Source organism: Manacus candei, unplaced genomic scaffold (genome assembly GCF_025592945.1).
Source record: "Manacus candei isolate 608988 ecotype Guabito, Panama unplaced genomic scaffold, ASM2559294v1 h1tg000005l, whole genome shotgun sequence".
NCBI lineage: Eukaryota > Metazoa > Chordata > Aves > Passeriformes > Pipridae > Manacus > Manacus candei.
In genome coordinates, this window is record NW_026138053.1 from 16885244 (window position 1) to 16908511 (window position 23268).

At 36.4% G+C, this 23268-nt stretch overlaps 1 protein-coding gene across 4 annotated transcripts in view; it reads right to left on the reverse strand.

The window, feature by feature from the left end:
* The window catches only part of COL11A1 (collagen type XI alpha 1 chain), a 133819-nt gene that overhangs the window by 32550 nt on the left and 78001 nt on the right, over nt 1–23268 (reverse strand). For all 4 annotated transcript variants that reach the window (XM_051800312.1, XM_051800294.1, XM_051800304.1 and 1 more), the window contains 13 exons: nt 21447–21500; nt 19308–19352; nt 19127–19180; nt 18993–19037; nt 15896–15949; nt 14993–15046; nt 12878–12931; nt 11876–11983; nt 11063–11152; nt 10706–10759; nt 4849–4956; nt 4237–4344; nt 3119–3172 (listed from right to left, as the gene is read on the reverse strand). In XM_051800312.1, coding sequence (XP_051656272.1) covers nt 3119–3172; nt 4237–4344; nt 4849–4956; nt 10706–10759; nt 11063–11152; nt 11876–11983; nt 12878–12931; nt 14993–15046; nt 15896–15949; nt 18993–19037; nt 19127–19180; nt 19308–19352; nt 21447–21500 — 882 coding nt within the window. The remainder of the gene's footprint in view (nt 1–3118; nt 3173–4236; nt 4345–4848; nt 4957–10705; nt 10760–11062; nt 11153–11875; nt 11984–12877; nt 12932–14992; nt 15047–15895; nt 15950–18992; nt 19038–19126; nt 19181–19307; nt 19353–21446; nt 21501–23268) is intronic.

The window sequence follows — 23268 nt, forward strand, 5'->3', positions numbered from 1 at the left end:
GAGTATCTTACAGTGAAGCTATATATTTATCTTATAATTTTCTTTTTCTCACATACCTGACGGCAATACATGAAGCAAAGCTCTATGGTGATATATCTAAATGAAAGGAATGCTCCACTTGACTGGGGAGGGATACCATGAGAAAGGGAATTGGCATGCATGGACTTTTTAAAAAATCCCATTGAAATGGACTGTTTTACACTCTGAGGGATGCTTCAACATGCTCCTTCATTTTATAGGCCCTGGATTGAGACCTACACATTTTTAAACTCATTTAAAAACCCCTTTTGATATAAAGCACTGTTGGAAGGTACTTTGCAATTGATTAATGAGAAATTATTTGGACACGTGACCAGACTTTCTTCCCATGGCTATGGAGGGGAAATGGAGCTCTGGAGAAAGACTCAGAATGATGAGAGAATCTTCAGTTAATAAAGGCAGCTGTGGCAGCTGTGGAAGTTTTGAAGTTCAAGAGAGGACACATCAACAACAAAATTGTGCTGTCCCTAGCTAGGATATGGATAATAGTATTTTTTTTTAGGCACAGTATATTTAAAGCCCAAAACATAAATCCTTGTTAGTTTCAATGGGGAATGGAAGATGTTTCCAGCTTTTCTTAAAGAGGAATGAGGAATCAGTTCTTTGATCAGGATCCTTGCTGTGATCAGGCTCTAAATGCCCACCAAGGCTTTTGTGGGTGGTTAGGTATTGTGAATATCTATTCTTCATGTCCTGTGATTTCAGAACTGGGTACTTCTTTAGAACCTTTCAGAGGTGACCAAAAAGGCCTCTCCTCCCTGCCCCTATATACCTCTGTCAGCATGTTGAAAGGAAAGCAGATTTAAAATAAACATATTCTGAAACTGTCAGAGCTGAATGACTGCAGTTGAGGGCAAACAGATTCAATACACATCTCTTCAGCTGGGGTAACATTCACTTAACTAAGCAGGCCTGAACACTGAATCCTGTATTTCGAGGAAAATGGATAATATTCTCAAATGCCTTAAACCTTGAAACCTAGAGTACAGAATATGTTCTCAAATGATAATGCTGCAAACACTTTATTTGTAAAGCAGGTCTGCTGGAACATGTCCAAATACATTAGTACTCACTAAGGGAACTGTGGTCACAGTCTAATGCTCAGCTATGCTAAAATGATGGGAAATAGAAAAGTGCAGCATGTGTGTTTTTCTGAATTTCTCTGATGCAGAAGCTTCTCTAATGAAGAGGCATGTCAAAGGGAAAATCAGGATATGCATATGATCACAGGCAAAGTCTGAAGTGGAACTGGATGGGAGTTGGAACTAGCTGATCTTTAAGTTCCTTTCCAAACCAAGCCTGACCTGCCTCATGTGCTTCCTCTTCCCTTTCCTTTAAAAGTCAGATTCTTCTGTGTACACAGGGCCTGTTCTGTTCTGGACCTCTTTAGGTGGACAAAGCTGCATATATCTCTACGTATCCCACAGCTGGTTTACAACAGCAAACAGATTAAAATTTATTTTCGGGTACCTGGGAACAAGTTCATAGTTTTAAAACTGACTTTTAAAAATGTTTTAATTTCATGACTTAATTTTACAAAGTTAACCAAAGCACTCAGGGAAGTTATGCAGGAGTAATTTTAGTCTGAAGCAGAATTTGTTTACAACTTGATTACACATATGTTTCTTGGAAAGCAGGTGCTTATAATAGAAGTGCTCTTTTATCCATTTGTATAATACTACATTTCTGATGTTAACAGGGCATTACAAATAATTTATTATAACACTTGTGATTTAATCTATAAAAATAATATTGTGAAAAGAATGTGTTTTCTACACTGGAAACTGCAGAAGTCTTTCTCACATAAATTATTGAGAAGGACAAGCTTATCTTTAAAAACAAGAATAACAAAACACCAAAAAACAAACAAAAACCCAAGCCAACTCAAACCAAAACAAAAAAAGCCCCAAACAAAACAAAACAAAAACCTTGTCATTTTTTCCCACATTTTATTGTGACAATTTCTTCCTTGAAATTATCATAAAGCTATGATTTGCTTGAATGTGTATATATCCTCCTATAACACATCACCTGATAATATCTAAGCTATAAATTTGGTGTAATTTTTAAAAGCAATCCTCTCTTAAGAAGGCTCTGTAAATGGTTAATTGCAAAAAGCACACAGTGTTTTCAAGATAAATATGCTTAGCTATGAACCCTATGTTGAGTTCTGAGCTTCGCTCACTGTGAATATTACTGAAATATAATAATAAAAGGAACCTTTCTGCCCTTACATCTCATTTTTTTCTTAAGGAAAATTATTCGAATAAAGTGCCAGTTTATCTTGTAATTGAACACAAGTGAAAACCTACCTTTTTTAATTTTTGGGAAAGAAACCACAATCGAACAGAAACAAACAAATGCTAGTTTTATTCTCTCTAGCTTCAAATTTCACAGCAAAAAATGCTTAACTTTATATTTCTGGCCTCAATCAAAAAGTATTTGAACTTCACAATTAAGTTTCGAAGACAGAAAAAGTCAAATTAGAACAGTAGAAGCCCGATTAGTCCTAGGTTAACTAATAGGCCTAATGATAATATATGAAAGCTTGTATAAGCCATTTCATCTTAGGTCTTTCTCTGTTCTGAAATGTTGCCATTATTTAATTGTGCTCTCCAAGATTTAGATATTCTTTCAAAATTTCAAAATTTTAAAACAATATTAGTAGATTCCTCTACTGAGTCTTCATAGTTTTCCTCGTTATGGCTCAGAAGATGAAGCTGGATAGATATGTTCACACAATCCAGTCACAGTAAGGGAGTGCATGTGAATTCTTGGTCTCTCCCAGTTCAAATGCAGAATTATTTCAATGATACAGGAAGGGTGCTTAGGAGTATAGTGTACCTTTCTATTTTTTAATGATTCTGTGAGCTCTAGGAATATGAAAAATACTGAATATATATGCATGGCTCTATAAGTACAAACCTCTAGTGCTGCAGTAAATCAACATCATTTTGAAGAACCATTTTAGAAGTGTGTCTTTTTTCTGCTCGTTTATGTAGCAAGGCTACCTGCAGACTTCGTGCATGAATACTTTTTATTCATAAAGATGTAATGGACAAAGGATTTTGCTACTCACGTTTTCTCCTTTGTCGCCTTTACTACCTTTCTGACCTGGTTCACCAATTTCACCCTGTAATTGAAAGTTAAAAGTTAAAATTGTTTTAAATTGTTTCCTTCACACTTAACTGAAGTCAATATCACGGTATTTTTAAATGTTCCTTTTGATATGATTATTTTATGTTTTATGCTGCTGCTTCGAGTGAATGCCTAAAGGGAGCAATTCTGCAATGATCAATAGTATGTCATATTAATCCAGATATTGATTGCTGTATTGCAAAGGGCAACAAGACCTGGCTTTGAAGTATAGTGCAACTGAGCTCTAAATAAAGGAAATTGTGTTCCTCTTGTCACCTTCAATATGAACTTATAATGAAAGTACCCTGATTTACAGACTCATCTAACTGTATGTGACTGAACAACTGCTTCTCAATGTAGGGTACAGCATTTTAAAACTTCAGAATTATTCTAATTACCAAGAAACTGTATTAGAAAATAATGGGGTTTTTATACAATAATAAAAGACAAACTAAACCACAGAAAATACTCTCTGTGGCATAAATAACACTCATGCATCACAAAAATTAATGTCAAAATGTTTACCTTTACGCTATGCTAACTAACAGGGCAATGTTGGACCAAGCAAACATGCAAGATGATCCTGAAAGGTGCTGTGTGTCCTAAATTCTGCCAGGAGTCAACAGAATATCTCTGCTGTGAATGTAATTATTTTGACACCCTCGACCTATCAACAATGGTTCTGAATCCCTATATATTACTGAGAACATTTCACCTTACTCATTCAGCAAACCAAGTTTTCTAAAATAGGCAAAAATCAATTTTGGTATCATATGCCTTGATTTATTTTGCCATACTTTCATCCTTGCTTCTTTGCCAGGATAAATGTTATTCTACTAGTTCTTGAACACAAATCCAAATGTCCCATGGCATCTGTCCCTCAGACATTTGATTATAGAAGAGTTTTTTTAAGTTTTTTTACAGTAAACAGAGGAAGTTTGGGGGAGGCAGGGGTAAGTTTTGTTGGTTTGCTGCCATATTTATTGTGAGAAAAGCTACAAACAGAGAAATGTACTGACAGATCTCACTGATGCACTAATACCAATTATAATGATTCACCTTGTCACCATCTTCTCCAGGAGAACCACTAGGACCAGCAGGACCAGGAAGTCCTACAGGACCCTGTATTCCATCACGTCCAGCTGGACCTTGAGGACCTTTTTCACCCTGGTTGCAAAGAAAAGGAAGCAATCCACATAATCACAGGAGACTAATGAAAATTTCAGTACAAGGAGTCACATTACCAATACAAAATTTAAAAAAACAGAGCCCCCACCTCTCAAAAAAAAGAAAAACAACCAAACAAAACAGTAGAAAGGAAACTCTCAAGGGAAGAGAATATATCAGAGAATAATAATAATGGAAGCTGATGTCAAATACACTTGTACTCTAATGCAGAGTGGCTGGGTACAAAGTTTTAATGAAAGACTAATTTAACAAAATTTTTTATTATATTCACACCATGCTGTGACAATAACAGGTTTAACTTTTCTTGGTGTTAGAGGGTAGGACAATGAATGTTTTACTGTTTCCTTTACTGTAAATCTAAAAGGAGTAGGTTGGGTATTCTGAGACTATATATTTAATAGGTAAATATTAGAGTGGGACAAAGTAACCTTCTGGAATGAAAAGTCTGTGCCATGACAGTTTTCTGGGACTGTGATTACTTACGGGAGCACCCTTCTCCCCTGCGGGGCCTGGAGGACCCTGAGGTCCAGGACGACCTGGAAGACCAATTGGGCCAGCAGTGCCCGCTGCTCCACGTTCCCCTGGAGAACCCTGGAAAGAAAAACAAAGTATAAGGGAATTCTGATATAACCCAGATAACTGTTGGTTGTTTTCATGACTGAGGCAAACAGAGAAAATGCCTGCTTCTCAGGTACACATGCAGCATGAGTGCAAGTAAAGGAAAAGACTGAAAGAACTAACCTGAAGTTCATACTCAATACAGTTCGTACAAAACTAATTTATTAATTTTTTTTGTAAAATCATTTCCTGTGTTTGTTCATCATAATTATAGTGTGCTTGAAAACAGCTGTTTTCAAGAACTTATTTCTCTCTATTTTCAAAATGGATTAACATGCTACTTTGATGAAAGAATATTCACCTATCAAAATACAGAACTAACCCTCACCACAACCCAAAGTTTTAGTCCAGTTTTGTGCTGTACGTTGCTGTGATGATCAGTATGTTTCTGCATTTGAAGTCACCTGTGTAAAAATCTATTCAAGTATAATGACTAATCTAGTGTGTCATACAGAGGAGGCTTTTATGCACAGGTATCTTTACATAAGCACAAAAAAGTTAAAAATCTAATACTGTAAATTAAAGGTGAAAAGACAGGGACTATATGTTGAAAACCACTAAAATTGAATCTTTCTTTTCTGTCTCAAATTATTTACAATTTTTGCATCAATAGAGTGCTGTTAAAGGTGCTCCCCAACTTTTCAGCTTTACACCTTCAAAATAGTTTGTAATATTTTAAAGTTACGATTCATAATTTACTTTTCCACAGACATCCTAGAATTGGGATACATCGTGGAATAGATACCTAATAGGTGGTGTAGCCTGAGGCTCTGAATAGCCTTTATTTTCACGTATAAGCAAGGTCAAATTTGTTGGCCCTTGGACATTGGAATTTTAAGATGCTTTCACCTATGAGAACCCTTTTTTTTGCTTTTACTCATGACATACTTTTCTGAACTGACCTCGTTAGCATAACTAGTACTAATTCCATAATAAGGTGCTTTTCCCTCTCGATAATTGTGTCAGAAAGAATACTGAATGATTTCTCAAAATATTTTCATGAATTATCTCAGTAAGATCTAAATTTGTGTGAGTGTTCAAATAAAGTATTTGTATGGGAATCATAGATGACTTTATCTTTCCAGGTGTTGGGGTTTTTTAAGTCTGGGTGAATGCCTAAGTTTCAGTCCTATTTCTGTTATTTTAGTTCCTAAGGCTTCAGTGAATTCAACAAGAAAAAGTCACCACCCTGCAGCCATTCTACCATGGTCTCTGATCTTGTCAGCTCTCATAAACTAAACAGTTTTAGGTCATCTCATCAGTAGAATGCAAGAATAGAGATGAATAAAACCCAAATAACTCAAAGATCTTTCCTATGTCAGACAGCAGACACTAACAGTAGCCATAATTTCTAGTAGCTCTTTTTACTCAGCCAACTTTTCACATTTATCTTTGCATTTCACCAGGGTATGAACATGGACTAAACCTTCTGTTTTCAAGGAACCTCTCCCTTCTCTGTGAGAATGGCCTCTGATCAAAGCAAAACACATTAAATCATAGTCACAACTCAGAAAAGCATTTAGGCAGCTTCTTAAGTCTGTTCTCTCTATGTTTGTTATCTTTTTTTGGTCACTCTGTCCCACTATGAAACAACCTCCTTATATTATGACACTATTTGTTAACCTGTGGCCTTGCAGTGGTATTCACATCCTGGAACCTTTCTATTAATTCATGGGTTTTTTTAAAAAAACTTCTCTACAGAATGGAAGTGTCATGTTTTGTCATGTAATACTCTTATACAGACTATAAACTCATTATCAATCTTGGTTTTATCTCACTTTCTGTGACAAAATATGTACCTATAGCTATTGTATCCATTGCATAGTAGTGGCAATACTTTTTACTGATGGTTAACAAAATGCTCAACAAGTGAGGGTCCCCATGACTGCAAAATGTTATCAGAGGGATGAAAATAGCTCTAGATAGCTCAGTACCAATAATTGGGTAGCCTACAGCTGGCTTATTCTGAGTCTAATTTCAGCATCCTATTCCTAAATGAGCAAATGAAAAATGACTGCTTGACATTCCAAAGAGCTTTCTCTCATCAGCATTCAGCATCCCACACAGTAGTATGAGAAGGGAAGAAAACAAACAGAAGACAAAGATAGCAGATAAAAGAGAGCTGTTAAAAAACCTCAAACAAAACCCCCATGACAACAAAAAAACCTCAATCACAAAACCAGCCACAAACCCTCCACAAAAAGAACCCAAAAAACCAAACATGAACCCCTTACCAAACCAACAGAAAAGCCCCCTTGCTCTGAAGTGCATTCATGCATCTCTTTCTTTTGTCCAAATCCTTCTAAACACAGTAATTGGCATGCACAGTATTTGGAGCAGTCATTTGTTTGGTATGCTTGCAGATGTATCTGGTAGCCAAATAAACCTTATAATTGACTATATATGCTAGTTGGAAGCAATTGGTATTGGCAGAGAATCGGAGGAAAGTCATCCAGTGGCATGAATTCTCTTCCTATTAAAAATGGCAAATGAAGACTCCACTATAATTACACTTCTGGGTGTACCCACTGTTGGCTAAAAATAGATGGGAAAATATTTTAGGATTATTTGATGCTCATGGTCTGCTATGACCTACTGTGAAAATGAAGCAAGCTATTGTGGTTTAATTCTGGTCCTTGAAGATGCACAGAAACCCAGTATTAAGGGCACCTCTACAACTTTTTTTCACTAAAAGACTGTTTCAAGATAAAAAGTTAGTAATTAAAGATGAAATGGATAAAAATCCCACTGAGGACTCCTGGAGTACTTTCAGGGAGACTTGGTGCTTGTTTGCACCTCAAGTGGCCTGCTTGTACTTCAGTGAACTCAAAGCATTTAAAAAAAAAATTAAACTGCCCCTTAAACTCTCTTTCCACTCTTGCTACCACTACATTTATTTCTTAAATATTGGAAAAACCATATGCAAAAATCTCTTAGCCTCCCAAGTGTTTCTTTCTATGACTGTTTACCTTAGCAGAAAGTGTGGCCCCAACAGTAATGGATTTCTACACTGAAGCCCTTGGTATTGTGCTCCTGCCACTCATATTCTGTATGTTTCTGCACTATAGTTCATGGTAATTCTAGTCTGGCAGTGAACTCCCATTAGCTGGGGAGCATTAATAGGAATTCCTAGATTTTCTCTATCAATTTAGTTTCACATGAAAGTAATACTATTCACAAACTCTAAGAGAGCTCCATGATGTGAACCAAAAGATAGTAAATGGGGATAATTGAGACATCCTCCTCAAAAAGTGTTTTCAACTAAAACTAACTTATACACACCCTATGGGAATTAGAAAAACATGGATCATCTGAATTTAAATTCAAACACATATATTTCAGAATACAGACAACTATCACTAAATAAGATATGTGCTTTTGCCTCACAACCTTATGTATGTGTCTTTATGAGGAACTATGACAGGAGTGGCACTGCTACTGTGTGGACATCCTGTCTGGCAAAGTGGGGTGTGTTAAATGTCAGGTATGTTTGTGCTGTCTGGTTTGTGCATGCTCAGAAGAGTTCTGGTTCATTGCACCTGAACTAACTATCTGCTTGAGAGTTCAGTCCAGCCTTAGAGGCTCCTCTAACAAAGAATCAAGCTATGACCTTTAGATTGAAGAGATTATTCTGGTCTGTGCTTTCTTGATTTTGATTCAACTTTTCTTTTAACATTTCAGGTTCTTCAGATGGGTAAGGTGATATCCCTTTTGATTCTCCCTACCAGTTTCTATTCCGTTTCATTCCATTCCCAGCTACCTTGTTTCAGTGCCTTTTGGGAATATATTTGTACTTCACAGTTTTAACAACTAATTCACAAATTCAAGTTCTCGTTTTAAAGAATAGATGCTAAAAGGCATTAAGAATTCAATAACCAATTTTAAGAATTCAAGTACCAAGTATTACTTGTACTACTAATACTCTTTGAGGTTTTTTTATCCTTGTCTAGTGCATTTTAATCTCAATATGAATTGCTGGAACATAAGAGAGCTTCATTGTTGAAATACACAGAATTTCAGCTCCTCCATTATTTTTTTTGTCTAACAAGAATAGCTACGCTGATTGATATTTTTTTTTCCTTTACTTCAATTGCACTAAATGAAATAAATAAGTTGACAACAGTCAAAATTGACACACTTCACATTTGGGAATAACTGTACTGTGTTTTGAATACCAGTGCATCCTTGTAGAACTTCCTTGCATAAAAAATGACAACAGAGAATAGGTAAATTTAAGCATATTCTACTGTTGAGCTTAAAATGTTGAGAAGGAGTTGCTGTATGAAATAATTTTGCTCAGTTGTACAAAGGGAATACAGTAGTATTGGGTTTGTGTGGCACAGTTTTGGTAGCGGGGTGCTGCAGGGGTGACTTCTGTGAGAAGATGCCAGACACTTCCCCTGTGTCTAACAGAGGCAACGCCTGCCAGCTCCAAGATGGACCAGCTGCTGGCCATGGCTGAGTCCCTCAGTGACAGTGGTAGTGCCTCTCGAATAATGTATTTAAAATGCAGGGAAAAAATGTAGAATAGCAACTGCAGCTGGAGAGAGGAGTGAAGATATGTGAGAGAAACATCTCTGCAGACTGTGAGGTCATGTAGAAGGAGGGGAAGTAGGTGCTCCAGTCACTGGAGCAGAGATTCCCTGCAGCCTGTGGTGCAGACTATGGCGGGGCAGCTGTGCCCCCCACAGCCCATGGAGGACACTCACACCAGAGCAGGTGGATGCCAGAAGGAGGCAGTGACCTCATGGAGAGCCCAGGCTGGAGCAGGCTCCTAGCAGGACCTGTGGGCCATGGAGAGAGGAGTCCATGCCGGAGCAGGTTTGCTGGGAGGACTTGTGACCCCACAGGTGACCCACACTGGAGCAGCCTGTTCTTGAAGGACTGCACCCTGTGGAAGGGACACATGGTGGAGCAGTTCATGAAGAACTGCAGCCCATGTGAAGGTCTCATGCTGGAGAAGTTCATGGAGAACTGTCTCCCATGGGAGGGACCCCACACTAGAAAAGGGGAAGAGTGTGAGGAGTCCTTCCCGTGAGGAGGAAGGAGTGGCAAAGGACAGTGTGTGATGAACTGACAGCAACCCCCATTTCCCATCCCCCTGCACTGCTTGGGGCAGAATAAAGCAAAAATGAGGAGTTAAGTTCAGCCTGGGAAGAAGAGAGGGGCAGGGAGAAGGTGTTCTAAGATTTAGTTTTTATTTTGCATTATCTATCCTACTCTGATTTAATTGAAAATAAATTCAACTCATTTTCCCCATTTTAAATCTATTTTACCCATGGTGGTAACTAGTGAGTGATCTCCCTGTCCTGATCTTGATTCACAAGCCTTTCAGTGTATTTTTTCTTCTCCTGCCCATCTGAGGAGGGGAATGATAGAGCAGTTTGACATCTAGCCAAAGTGAACCCACCGCAACAGCACGGGTCCATCATTCACTATCCATAGATTTTTCCAGTACGGAAAACTTCTCTCATCTCAAAACTACTTTGTGTAAGTGGTAAGTATTGAACAGGAAGTAAATCTATCTACTGGTAGCAGAAGGCTTTAGATACTCTCAACCTTCACATTCTTTGAATGTTTATTAGTATGGATACTTAGTAGAAGTTTGATCTGTCTGCTGTTTTACAGACTGCATTAATGAAAACATCACAGCATGTAAACAAGAAAAAAGGTTACTAGGTAATGTTGTTTATATTTCCAAAAAATTATTATGGTTACTTACCATTGGGCCAGGTGGACCCTGTGGGCCTTCCCCTCCTTTCAGACCAGCTGGACCCTAAAAAATGTAAAGAAAAAGAAAAAAGCTTGTCTACTAAACTGGAAAGTTCAAGACTTACTTTTGCAACACATGTAATAGGAAAAATGTAAAGCAGGAAAAATGTAAAGATCCAAAGACAAAAACCTGCATAAATTCCTTTTTTCTTATATAGTCAATGATACTTAAAGTTGAATGTTTGAGGTCTGTTTTCCTATTGCATTCATTTTTAAGCACAGCAGAAGATTCCATGAAGTAAGAGTTAATCTTTTGTTTCTTATATTTAGAAATATCATGTCAATTGCTCTAGTGCTTATATTATACCTGAGCACCTGGAAGGCCTCTCTCTCCAGGGAAACCACGAAGACCTGCTGGTCCATCTTTCCCAGGAATGCCTTGAGGGCCTGGATCACCCTGGGAAACACATTACATTTTGATTAAAAAAACCCTCCACGTTTAAAATGCTCATATTAGTTGTTAAATGAGTGATGAAAATGAAACACCATATCCTATTTATAGTAATAAAAAAAAAAGATTGTGCTCCCACCCATTCACCCACTTTGAAGATTACCAGTACAATAGTCTATGGTTAAATTTATAACAAACTTTGACAAAATATAGTACTAGTTATAGAATACAAAAATAGTGAAATACATAAAAACTCATAAAAATAACTTTAAAGACACATTCAGTAAAAATTTAAGATACCCATTTATAATGAAAGACTGAATAGAATTACATAGTAACTAGATAAGGAATATTTTTAGATAAGCAATATTTCACTACTACACATCTGACTTTAAATGCCAATGTGCAATTTTCCACCTTGGTGGTGAACATGTCATTACTAAGTATTTCCATATTGAATGTGTAGTATGTGCAAAATATTTTTTTAGTTTTTATTACAAAAATACTAATAATTGGCTCAAGAGAATTCTCATTATTTCAATGGAAGTAGACACGGCTCTAAAATTGGAAACATCCGGTCTTTCAAATCCTTCTGGGTGAAACGTGCCAATCATGACTTTATGCTGTATGTTTGGATTTCATTCTGCATGCTTACATGATGATTTGAAATGTCACACTGTCAGAAGTTTATCTGCCCCTTCCAATTTGTTCCCCAAAGCCACATCATACCTTAGCACCTTCTTTTCCTGCAGCACCTGGGAGGCCCTGTTCACCTGGTGGACCAGGAGGACCTGGATGACCTCTTTCACCAATCGGTCCGGTCTCACCAGTAGGACCCTAAGCAAAAGAGAAAACTTGAGTCACCTGAAGGTATTTTAATGTCTTGGGGGTGTGGGAGGAAGTGGAGAGGAGCAGATTATTAATATCTAGCTGTTATGAGTATCTGTTACAAAACAGTATTACCATAGGTTAGCATACATTCCTCACCTTCCCTCCAGGCAAGGCTGACTTACAAAATATCTTTGTCCTATAAAATAAATCTTGCATTGCATTTTGCCTGCAGACATGTCTGTACAGCTTCCAAAGGGTGAAATCCTGACCTTGTTCCTTAAGCACTGAAGCTTTAAAACACAGCGTGTTTGGGAGAAGGTTACAAAAAGGACACGGGAGAGAAATCCATGTACTATTCTTGTCTTGAAACACTTCTGTACTGTTGTTTTTCTGAATAATATGAATTGTAAGGGAGGAGAGCTGAAAGATTTCTCTTCAGATTCACTAGCAGAAAAGTTTCACCGAGGGAATTACCTAAAAAAGTTCATGCAATCCAAATGCCTGATTTAGTTGCAAATTACTAAGATTAGATCAAATGAAATTTTGATAATCTCTCCACAAGCTAAAAGTGACTGAAAATTGTCCTCTAGCAAAAAAGTCTTTCTAAAATGTTTCATGATAGAGAAATCTGCCTTCCTGACTTCTGGAAATTGCTAACTTAATAATCACATAAAAACACACACACACAAAAAAAAAGAAAGTGGAAAGGTAACCCCAACATTCTCATATTTTGTGGAATCACTGATGTATACCTTTCTAATATTGTTATGCATATTTTTTAAAAACCTTAATATAACCATCGATATGGTCCTTCTAATACAACAAAAGAGACTGCCTTAGCCATAATATAACCATTAAACTTAGATCTTAAGGAGTTAACTATGAAATTAAATTGCGTACCTGAGGGCCAACAACACCACCAGGACCAGGAGGACCAGTTTTTCCTTGAAAACCCTGTGAAATAATTATAGAAAATTATGTTACCCTGGACAAGATATAGAAGAGCAAAATTTATATCTGTGCTGAGGAGGAGAAAGAGAAATTCCATATCACAAATTCTTTCTCTTCAGGAAATAAAAATGAGAAATCCTATTTTCCTGTGTATACTTAGAAATGAAATTATTAATCTCTCCTGTATCTATCAGTTCCAGTCTCTCTGAGGTGATATAGCTGTAAAAATTGCTGTCAGTTTCCCAGATCTCTCTAGGTGAACTTGATTAGGTGAGTTTGAATGCATAAGTGATGCAGCTAAAAGACAGTTGAAAATACATTTTTATATATGTACATTATGAATCATAAAGCCAGACATAAAAACGCTTTTTAAAGAAAGACACAGATGGTGAATTAATTTGGAGGGGCAGATAAAGTGGAGGTTAGACAGAAAGAAAACGAAAAGAAATAAAGATCCAGGGAAGATGAAGGTTATGTACAAATGGTAAAAAAGGCACCACGAGTACCACAAAAAGAATGACGCTAATGAGAAATTGATGTGATGACAAAAACTGGGAACCAGAGAATAGAGAAGAAATGGGTTTGAGACAGTTTTTTAGAACACTGGCAAATTTTACAGAATTTTCATTTTCTAATCAGTGGCTCCAGACTTTAGGCCAAAATTAGTCAATAAACTGAATGACAACCTCACTTTATAATAGCACTGTTTAATGCATCTTTGAAAAATGCTACATTATTTCTTTCAAATACTGGAAGTGTGTTAGGAGAGTTCACTGCTGTATCACATTAGGGTTCTACATAGTATTCCCTGTCTAACAGCCTATGTCTGCCTCCTACTCTGCTCACCTGTGTAAAAACTAAGGTGTGATCTGGCCCAAGTTTCCTACAAACACCGGGCCCTTCTCCAGTTTCAGCTTTTTTACCCTCCTTAATCTGATTCTCTTCTGGCTGCTAGCCAGATATTATCATTGTTCAGTTTGGCCCAAAACTGAACAAAACTGAGACCTATGAAATGATCCAGATTTAAAAAAAAAAAAGACAAAAGTACCCCTTTGTTCTAATGACATAAAATCAGAACTGCTACAGATGGAACCATTCAAGTGTTCCTTTGTTTACACAGTCAAAGCTTCATCTGTAAGCCAATTGTAAGAAAAGAGAAGGAATGTTGAACATTTTGGTCCAAGTATACAAATACACAGGGCAGAAAAGAGTGCTAATGAAAAGCTGCAAAAGACCAAATGTTTCTCTCACACACAAAAAAAGCCACTATCATTGCAAAGCACTACTATGTCACAATGCTACAGCACTAGCAGAAGAAAACAGAGATTTTCAGAATGATGTGCTACTCCAAGCTGTGTGCTCCTCCTTCCAGCAGTGGAAGTGATTCACCAGTCACTAACAGATTTCCAGTGATGCTGGACCTTAAAATACATGCCGAGAAAATTCCTCTCTAAATTCATTTGTGGCTTTCTCTCCAAGTAAGAATTTTATTTTACTTTAGTGGAATATGAGTAAGGTTTTGGTGCTACAAAAATAGAGTGTTTTTAAAAAGAATTCCATTAAAACTATTATGCTATTTTTCTTACTTTTGATGCCAGAATTTATTCATTGTGATTCTTTCCAAATGTAAGATTTTTTTTAACAGGTTAAGTCATCTTTGATCCTACTTTCCAAAGGTCTTGGCTTTTCAGTTTTCTAGCTGCTTACCAATAATAAGACTTTTTGTTATGTTATTATTTATGCTACATGGCATTCAGTGAGAAAAGAACTGTATAGTAACTGTCTCAAAAATCTTAATTGAGATCTGGGTATTGATCTCTTTTACTTCTATTGACTATTTAATCTCATTGTGATGCTACTAACTGGGCATAGCAAAGAATAACCTCACACTTGTATCACGGAAACAAAACAAGGCTTTCTCATGCCTTACCTACCAACCACAAGTACAGATATACAGCCTCTTAGTGCCAGTCTCTTTCCCTTTTCCCTGTTGTCTCTATTTCTTTAGTTTTGATCACATAATCATGACCTCTAGGGGTTTACAACACTAACACATTTACTTACAGTCTCACCCCGCTGTCCTGGGTGTCCAGGCAAGCCATCTTTTCCAGGTGGGCCCTGAAATTGTAAAATACATAAATCAAAACACTCTGGAAAAAAGTGTGCAATTAGCTGTAAGAATCTCTGCTCTTTTTTTTTTCCTAGACTAGTATTTGGTAAAGCTTAACTGCTCCTATATAAAACAAGTAGGATTTTCATAATATTTTTTCCTTGTGTCCTCCCTGATGTGTTTTAACAACTTCTTGGAGAATGCCTGTTGACAAATACAAACACGGTCAGAATGAATTTCTGTAAATTCAGAAATAATGGAAAAACCCTATACTTCCCTTCCATTTTTCTTTGGTTAATAACTCAATTAACACAAAACTAAGTATTACAGGAGTACTAGATGAAATTGCAGGTTTGGCATTGGAAATAGAAGTAACAAACGCATGGGTGAAAAAAAAATCACAGGTGGTTTGATGCTTTTGTACTTACTCCACATGAGCAGAAGCACACCAGAGGAGCAGTAAAACTAGTTCAGGCAGCAGCTCAAATGTGCTATTACTTCTATGTATTTCTGCTACTAATGAATGTCTCCTTCCTCTTCCTTTTTTCCTCAAAGAATCAATTGTTAAAAGAAAACATACACCAGCAAAGTAGTATTTTGCTTTAACTCAGTGTGTGACCTGGACATTGGACCAACACACTAGAAGACTTGCAGTTTGGTATATTATGCTGAACTTCTTATGAGTTGCACCAATGATCATTTTGAATATGTGAGTCTTAGCCTCAGAGCTCAACAAGCATATTTGTAATCTATACATAAACCATCCCTCATATAAATTTTTAAACAGTCACTTCAGGGACACTGTATGGAAATTAACATTCCTGTTGCTGCACATACTTAATTAAAGAGATACTTACTGGAGGTCCCTTTGGTCCAGGGAATCCAACAGGTCCCTGAGGCCCTTGTGGTCCCTGGAAAAAAGGCAACCAAATAAGTAAAGTTTTACTCAAGTTGCCTTGACACTGGATTGAAAAGTTTGTTTCAATTATAAAAAATATGAACTATGTAGATAATGTCTGGATTTAAAAATAAAGCCTCGGCTACACTGCCATAAATATTGGTAGCAACAATTCTCATGCACAGACATTGGAGGAGACTTCCTGAAAGCAATACTGCTTGTGTAGGAATGCAGTAAGAAAAGAGGAAAAGTACTTGTACAAACCATGTTTGCATCTGACTCCTAAAACTGTGCGTAACAAAATAGGAACCAACTGTGAGTAACAAGCACTGTTTTTCTATGTTGCATAAACCATGGGATTTAGTCAATGGTCTGGTCATCTCTTTAACTTCCAGTCAAACAGTCATCTTTGACAATTATTAAACCCTGACAATATTTCAAGCCAGTACAACAGTACAAACTTCCAAATAGAATAAGCCTTCCAGAGGTACTTGGGATTAAATACAGAATTTTTGCTATAATGAAAAATAGTTGAAAAATCTCATAATGTATGAACATTTTATTGTTATAGTTTTGTATATATATACATATATATTGAGGGAGAAAATTTTCATGTTTTATAAATTTAAAGTTGATTGGGTGAGTTAATGCATTGTGCACGTGTACGTACAAGTGTACACATACACGTGTAAATACAAATATGTTCAAATACATCTATATACACAGATATTTACACGAAGTACCAGTTTCGTAGTAAATCGCTGTTCCTGAAGTTGTCATTTAAAAAACCAGAGGCCAGTTTTTAAAGTTTATTGTTGATATGCTGAAAGGGACTATGCCAGCTTATGAAAATAATTTTTGCTGTTTAGTTTTAGTGTAGTAAGTCAAAGTGTAACAATCTTAAAATCTTACTTTTACATGGTTCCACAGCAGAGACAGGTACTCTAGTCATATAAAGCAAGTCTTCATTGTATTCTACCTGGTATATGATGTGTGGTTTTGCTATGACATCAGCTGTCAAAGTATGTTAGAAATGTTGGTTTGATGCAAAAGACTGGAAGAAGGAGACCACATCTCCCAAATTACACTATCCTTCTGCTCCTCTGATAAAGCTCTGTTTTCCAAGTTCCATAAGCCTCATTCCTTAGAGCCCAGGATCAGTTCCAGAGCACAGCTGCCTCCTGCAGTAGGCGGAGCAGTGTGCAAATGTAGCTGTGGGAGAGGATCCCTTGTGCCCACTCTGGGAGCATTTGCCCTTAAATGAATCTTATTCCAGGGCAGACTTTCATTATACTGAAATACTAAAACTGAGTCAACTAAGAAGTGCTAGGCCAAGGGAGAAATCTTTGTGATCTTACTGCACTATCCATAATTTTTTTTTTCTTCAAAAACAGGTGTAAGGCTGTTTCTGAAACCTCCATAACACACCAATACACTCCTTTTCTCATTTGCTTTTGGATATAACATAAAGCTTAACATTTAAAAAAAAAAAAAAAAGGAGGAGCTCTACAGAGGAAAACTAATAAAATTGGCTCAGCTATTCTACAAAATATATGAATGAAATCGGTCGCTCTCAGAAACTGGGTTATAGGAGCACAATTCAAATTTTACAGTTAATTGCACCTTCTTTCTCATAAATTTCCACTGTTATCACATCTTGAGGCTTTTTAAAGAAAAAGCTTGCATTTTATTTCTCATTCATGATTTGGCTTGCAAAAGTCCACTGATGGACTGATGGATTATGTGAGAAAAAGCATTAGAATACTAACAGTATGCTATCAAAATTACATTTTCTTTTCTGTCTTAAAATTTCATTTTAACAGCAGCTACGCAGGATAGATTATTTAATGTTTACATGTCTGGTACCTGAAATAGTCTCAGAGGAGTAGAAATGACAGTTTTATTTTCTGGCTGACATTCACCCCTATTGGGAATCAAATAAGATACCTCACACTTATATTACACAAGTGATATGACACATGGTGCTCTATGATTCTTCATCTCTTCACTCCTATCAGTTTTTCTCCAGGGATCCTTCATCTTGGATTGATCTGCTCATTGTTTTCGGTGTCCTCACAACTTCTCTTCCTCATAACCTGTTGGAGCTGTCAGCAAACTCCTCTTTCAAAAGGATCTGCTATTCACCTTCTGGTAGTCTGTCTCTGATCTTCCTCCTCAGTGTAATGCAACCTACATTTCCTTTCTTGCACTAAGCCTAGTTCTTTCCATCCACCATCCTAGTTAATGTAAAAAAAGAAAGTGACAGTATGGAGCTGGGGAAAATGCATAAGGAGCTCCCTCCTGAAGAGAACACTGGCACCTGGGAGTGGATACTGGGAAAAGATCTACGGGTTCTCTATATGAAAAAGATTAGCATGTAATGAAAAGTTTTTTAAGTTTTGCAAAAATACTTTGGCAGGAAACTCATCCACTTAAACTGAGTTGTTTTTCAAGTGCTGCTATTACAAATCTGATTTATTAATATTGTTTTTCTATATACTGCTGTGCAATGAGCTGACTGTATACTAGATTTGTGTATTGATTGGTAAGATAACAGCAAGTAGAAAATTTTGTTTTAGAGAGAACAATAGGTTTTCTGAAGCACGAAGAAATTAGGTTGAAGGGAATTAGCTGATCAGAACAAAAAAAAAACATAGCTGTTTCAACAAAGAATCTTCTGGAAGTGGCTTGAGTGTTTGCAAATCCAAAGAACAGGAAGCAAGCTGCAGTAAGTGGGCAATTCTGAAGAGCATAAGCTGGTAAGTACACCTGTAACTCACATGGATATATATAAACTGCATGGATATAACACAAAATGTGTATGTATTCTCTGTGTCCTAAGTGTACAAAAGTGATGGAAGAAGCTTTCAGCAAACTTCAGCCACCCCATTCATAACTTTGTAAAAAGCATCATCAGAATTGAGGTTTTATTAGTTCTTTTTACTCTGGTCAAAGAAGCGCAAAGATCTGAGCAGGAGAACTGAAAATAAAACAACCCTCCCACCCTCAAATCACACTCCTATCTAGTGGGAAAAACAAAACCAGCTTTCACATACCCTTTCACCTGGTGGGCCAGGAGGACCATCATTGCCTGAAGTACCCTGGAAAGGAAAGACAATATGTTCAAAGATTTAGGTTTATTTAAAAAAATCAGCCTGTAGCAAATCTGTACAGTGTGCTTGACCATTACCTTTGGACCTGGTTTCCCAGTGGGACCTCTGGGACCTCTTGAGCCTCTTGGACCCTGTCAATTTAACACAGATGTGCTTGATAAGTATTGGATACTATAATCAAATAAAATTAAATCTTCACAGTATAGTGAAGGTAATTTATACAGGAAAGGCTCTACATTGCAAATCAAAACAACATACTGTTGGTCCTCGCTGTCCTCTGGGGCCTGGTTTGCCATGTAATCCCTAGAGAGAAAAGTTGACAGAAATCATCTTAGCAGACACTCTATTTGTAAGATAAAGTTTTTTTACTGAAGTGGAGGCAGAGTGTAACTCCCATAAGTTTAAAAGTTATTTTATCTTTAACTATCTAGTTTGCATTTCAATTTACAGAATCATGGTCCTTGATAAAATTGATTATCTTTCTGAGTTCACTGGGACTTGTGGCTAAATGTGCTAAATTTGCCTCAGAGTCAGATTCTGTCAGAGGCATTAGAAGATTTTAAACTACATTAAAATAGTAGTGAAGACGGCACACAACAAGCACAGTCCCTCTGCAGTAGTCTAAAGGACTTGGTATCATTTCCAGTGTAATAACAGCCTTGAAGACAAGGTTCCCAGGTTCCCATGCACAACTCCACAGGTTAATAGAAAAAAGAAAGGCAAGCCTCTCTTCATTTAGAACAGAAATGAGGACTGTAATAGCTACCAAAATTACGTGCATTTGCACAGCAATACAGAACTTACCTGAATACTAGCCCTTTATTTTTTGCTTTAATATATCTCCTGATCATACTCAACAGAATTTTTTCTTTAGGTTCTGCATTAATATTGCTGTGCATTGTAACACGAAGAATCTTAAAATTCAAGAGAGTATTCTTCAGGTAGAAAAAGGAACTTGATGACTGGTACTTTCTAATCTCTGAGGTAAACAAAACAGCAACAAAAAATCAGCAGAGATGTTTTAGCATAAAACTTGCCTTTACCAAAAACCAATTAAAAGCACACACCTGCTTTCTTGGCAGTTTTTTTTTTCTGTTGGTTTTATTTCGCTTATCAAAATAAAAATTACGTGTTGTTTTTGAAATGCTACACAGCTTGTGATCTCAGGGACAAGGACTGTCTTTCCTAGTACCTGTATGCGTGGTAGCATAAAACACAATGATAACCCTTCAGGCAAGATTAACAATATCTGATTCTCATTACAAAACGAGCAGTTATGGTCTTATTGATGATCAGTTTAATACTTAAGTACACAAGCAGTTTGATGGTGTTATTATGTGAACTGAAAGCTTTATAACAGATAACAGATCAGCATAGTTAGATTTTCATAATTTTAAGTCTGCTGTTTGATGCTATTGTTTTGTTTGCTTTCTAAACCTGTATTTCTAAATCTGTATTAGCAATCATGTGTCATTTTTCCTAAAAAGGATGAACTGCACATTGTTTTATTGTTTGTGCCTGTAAATAACAACATATTTTTATCTTAGTTAAAATAATACAAGAAAAATTTAAACCATACATAAGCAGTGCAAGTGCAATTGGATTTCATACAGTTCATCTTAAAAGAATGAATTTCTGCTTTATTTTGTGATACAAATTAAAATAGATTCCTAAGAATAATGATGTGCTACTTCAGTTTAAGTTGCTATCACCTACGAATTCTGACTCATCTCTTAATTTCATCATCTTTCTAACATGTTCTGCTATGTGCAACTGAGCTTTAGAGACAACAGCACAGTGACCTTTTTTCTAATCTATTTTTAATTGTTATAGTTTGAAGAATATACATAACAGATTTTCCCTCACCTGCTTCCATCAAATAAAGCAGGAAAAGATGTAATTTTATATTTTTTTAATATATGTAATAGTATATATTCTTCGTCTTGTCTGGTATATTTTGCTTTTTTGAAGCTAAGCCTATAAAAAAACTACCTTGTGGCAAATCAGAATACTTATGAAATACAAGTTGAATTTCCTTGAGGATAAATTGCATGGTAGGAGGATAATTCATGGGATACGGGAAAATAGTTCTTGCCAACTCAGTCAGCTATACTGTCCAAAAAATCCCCTTCAGCAAAGGTGACTTTTTTCCTCTTTTTCAAATCATATGATTATGACAGCATATGCAGCAGAAAGCGGCCCACTTCTTGTATATTTAGATTAATACCTTAAAGTATAAAAATAGTGTCTCAGTATAGACACATAGAGGTCCATCTTAAATGTGGAAAGCTTTGTTTTATAGTTCTTTAGACAGTAGCTTGTATCCTTGGGTTTTGGTGATTTCCCATGGCATAGAGTTTCAAAAGTTAATTGTCATGCAAGAATGAATTATCATACCCTTGCACCTTTCTCTCCATTGGCACCAGGAAATCCTGGGAAACCAGTCGAGCCCTATGTAAGAAAGCAGTGCAAATATCAGAGGATATCAACAGCAAAACAGTAGTATAGTCAATATTTAATTTCCACATAAAGCACAAGTTAAAAATCATGCACATTGTCCATGTTAAACTTGCAAGTGTGATGGCACTCATGAAAGCTGTAAATAAACTCACCATAATGCTTCAAGTCCAGAATGCATTAAAAAAAATAAATTAATATATAGAATGGACATTATTTTTCATTTTATTAGACAATAAAAGACCTATTAAATCTGCACGATTTTTTTGGAGAAGAAATAATTAGTAACAGCTCACTAGAAATAACTGTATCATAAGGCAGACAAACAAACAAAGCCTTGTTGCATCACAGTATAATAATTCTTTTAAAAAAATAACTAAAAAAAATTGTAGGGTTTTGCCACACGCTCTATTCACTTTACTGAGCTGTAAGTTAAGTACTTCGGATGCTTTATTCGTTGTAAATTGACCACTGGACAGTTTTGTTTAACTGATACATACAATTCATGCATAAGCAGAATGTGAGAGTATCTGACTTGAAACTGCTCCCAGCTTTATTCCTCCTTCCTCCCTTTTTATTCCCCTTTTCTTTTGCTAACTGCCCAGCCTAATCTGTACTATTTTCTTATTTATTTCTGGTAGACAGGTTCAGTGGGACAGCAGATCTTTTACCTGCCAAGGTGCTAATTTGCCATAAGGGACTTTGGGTCAAAGAGGTGACAGACATGATAAAATACACTTTTAACTGACTGGAGATGCAAATCAAGAGTGTTTGGTTTCATCAGCCACTAAAACTTACTAGCCAGACTTCCTGCTGTGATAATGCACCTCTGTCTGTGCAGCTTGTTAGTATTTTAGTGGCAAATGAAATGCATATAACAAAAGCTTAAAATATAATTTCTTGGTGCTCTTCTTTGAAATGCAATTATTTTTTTTCATTTTTTTCCTCTTGTTCTTACTTATGTCTTTCCTCTAATGAAACTTGTTTCACACAATCATTCCAATTATCCATAAAAGACTTAGGGGCAGTACACCTCCACAAACACAGATTCTAATGACACCCTGACTGATACTGACTGGTGGGAGAAAAGGAAAATTTTTCTTCCTTTATTTTCCTTTTCTTTTTCTTTCCTTTTCTTTTCATTCTCTTTCTTGCCTTTTAATTCTTCACCAGTTATAACTTTATACATGAATGAAACTGAAAATTCTAGTCTGTGAAGCCCAAGCACATTCTTTAAAATTAAAAGGCCAGTAAATACACGACTCCAATGATGGGGCACTAATAGGCATGACTTGGTTGTAAATACGTACAGTACTTTTGAAATTGTGCTAATCAAGAGGGACTGGATTGAAGAAAAAAAAGGCATAGTGAAAATTATGAGCAAATGGCAGTACTTTAAGAACAATTCTCAGAAGAAAAATCATGAAAAGCAAGTAAGTATCAGCAAAAAGAATGGTGTGAACCTTCTTGACAGTACTGGGACAAGATTTCCTATTTGCTTTGCACAGCTAACGTATTTTTCTGCTGCTTTTTTTCTTACTCCCTTGTGTTAATTTGATCTGGACTGTGAATAAGTTTCCAAAGAAGTCTCCAGTGAGTTGTGTTTTGTAGCTGTCATTATTCTTTCTTGGAAATTTAAGCAACAAATTAGAAGAGTAAACATGAACACAGCTTGACAGCTATTTTCAATTTTAATGTAATAAAAATTTAATACAAGGAAATTCTTGACCAAGTCTGTGTTGGAAATATATCAATCAATTTT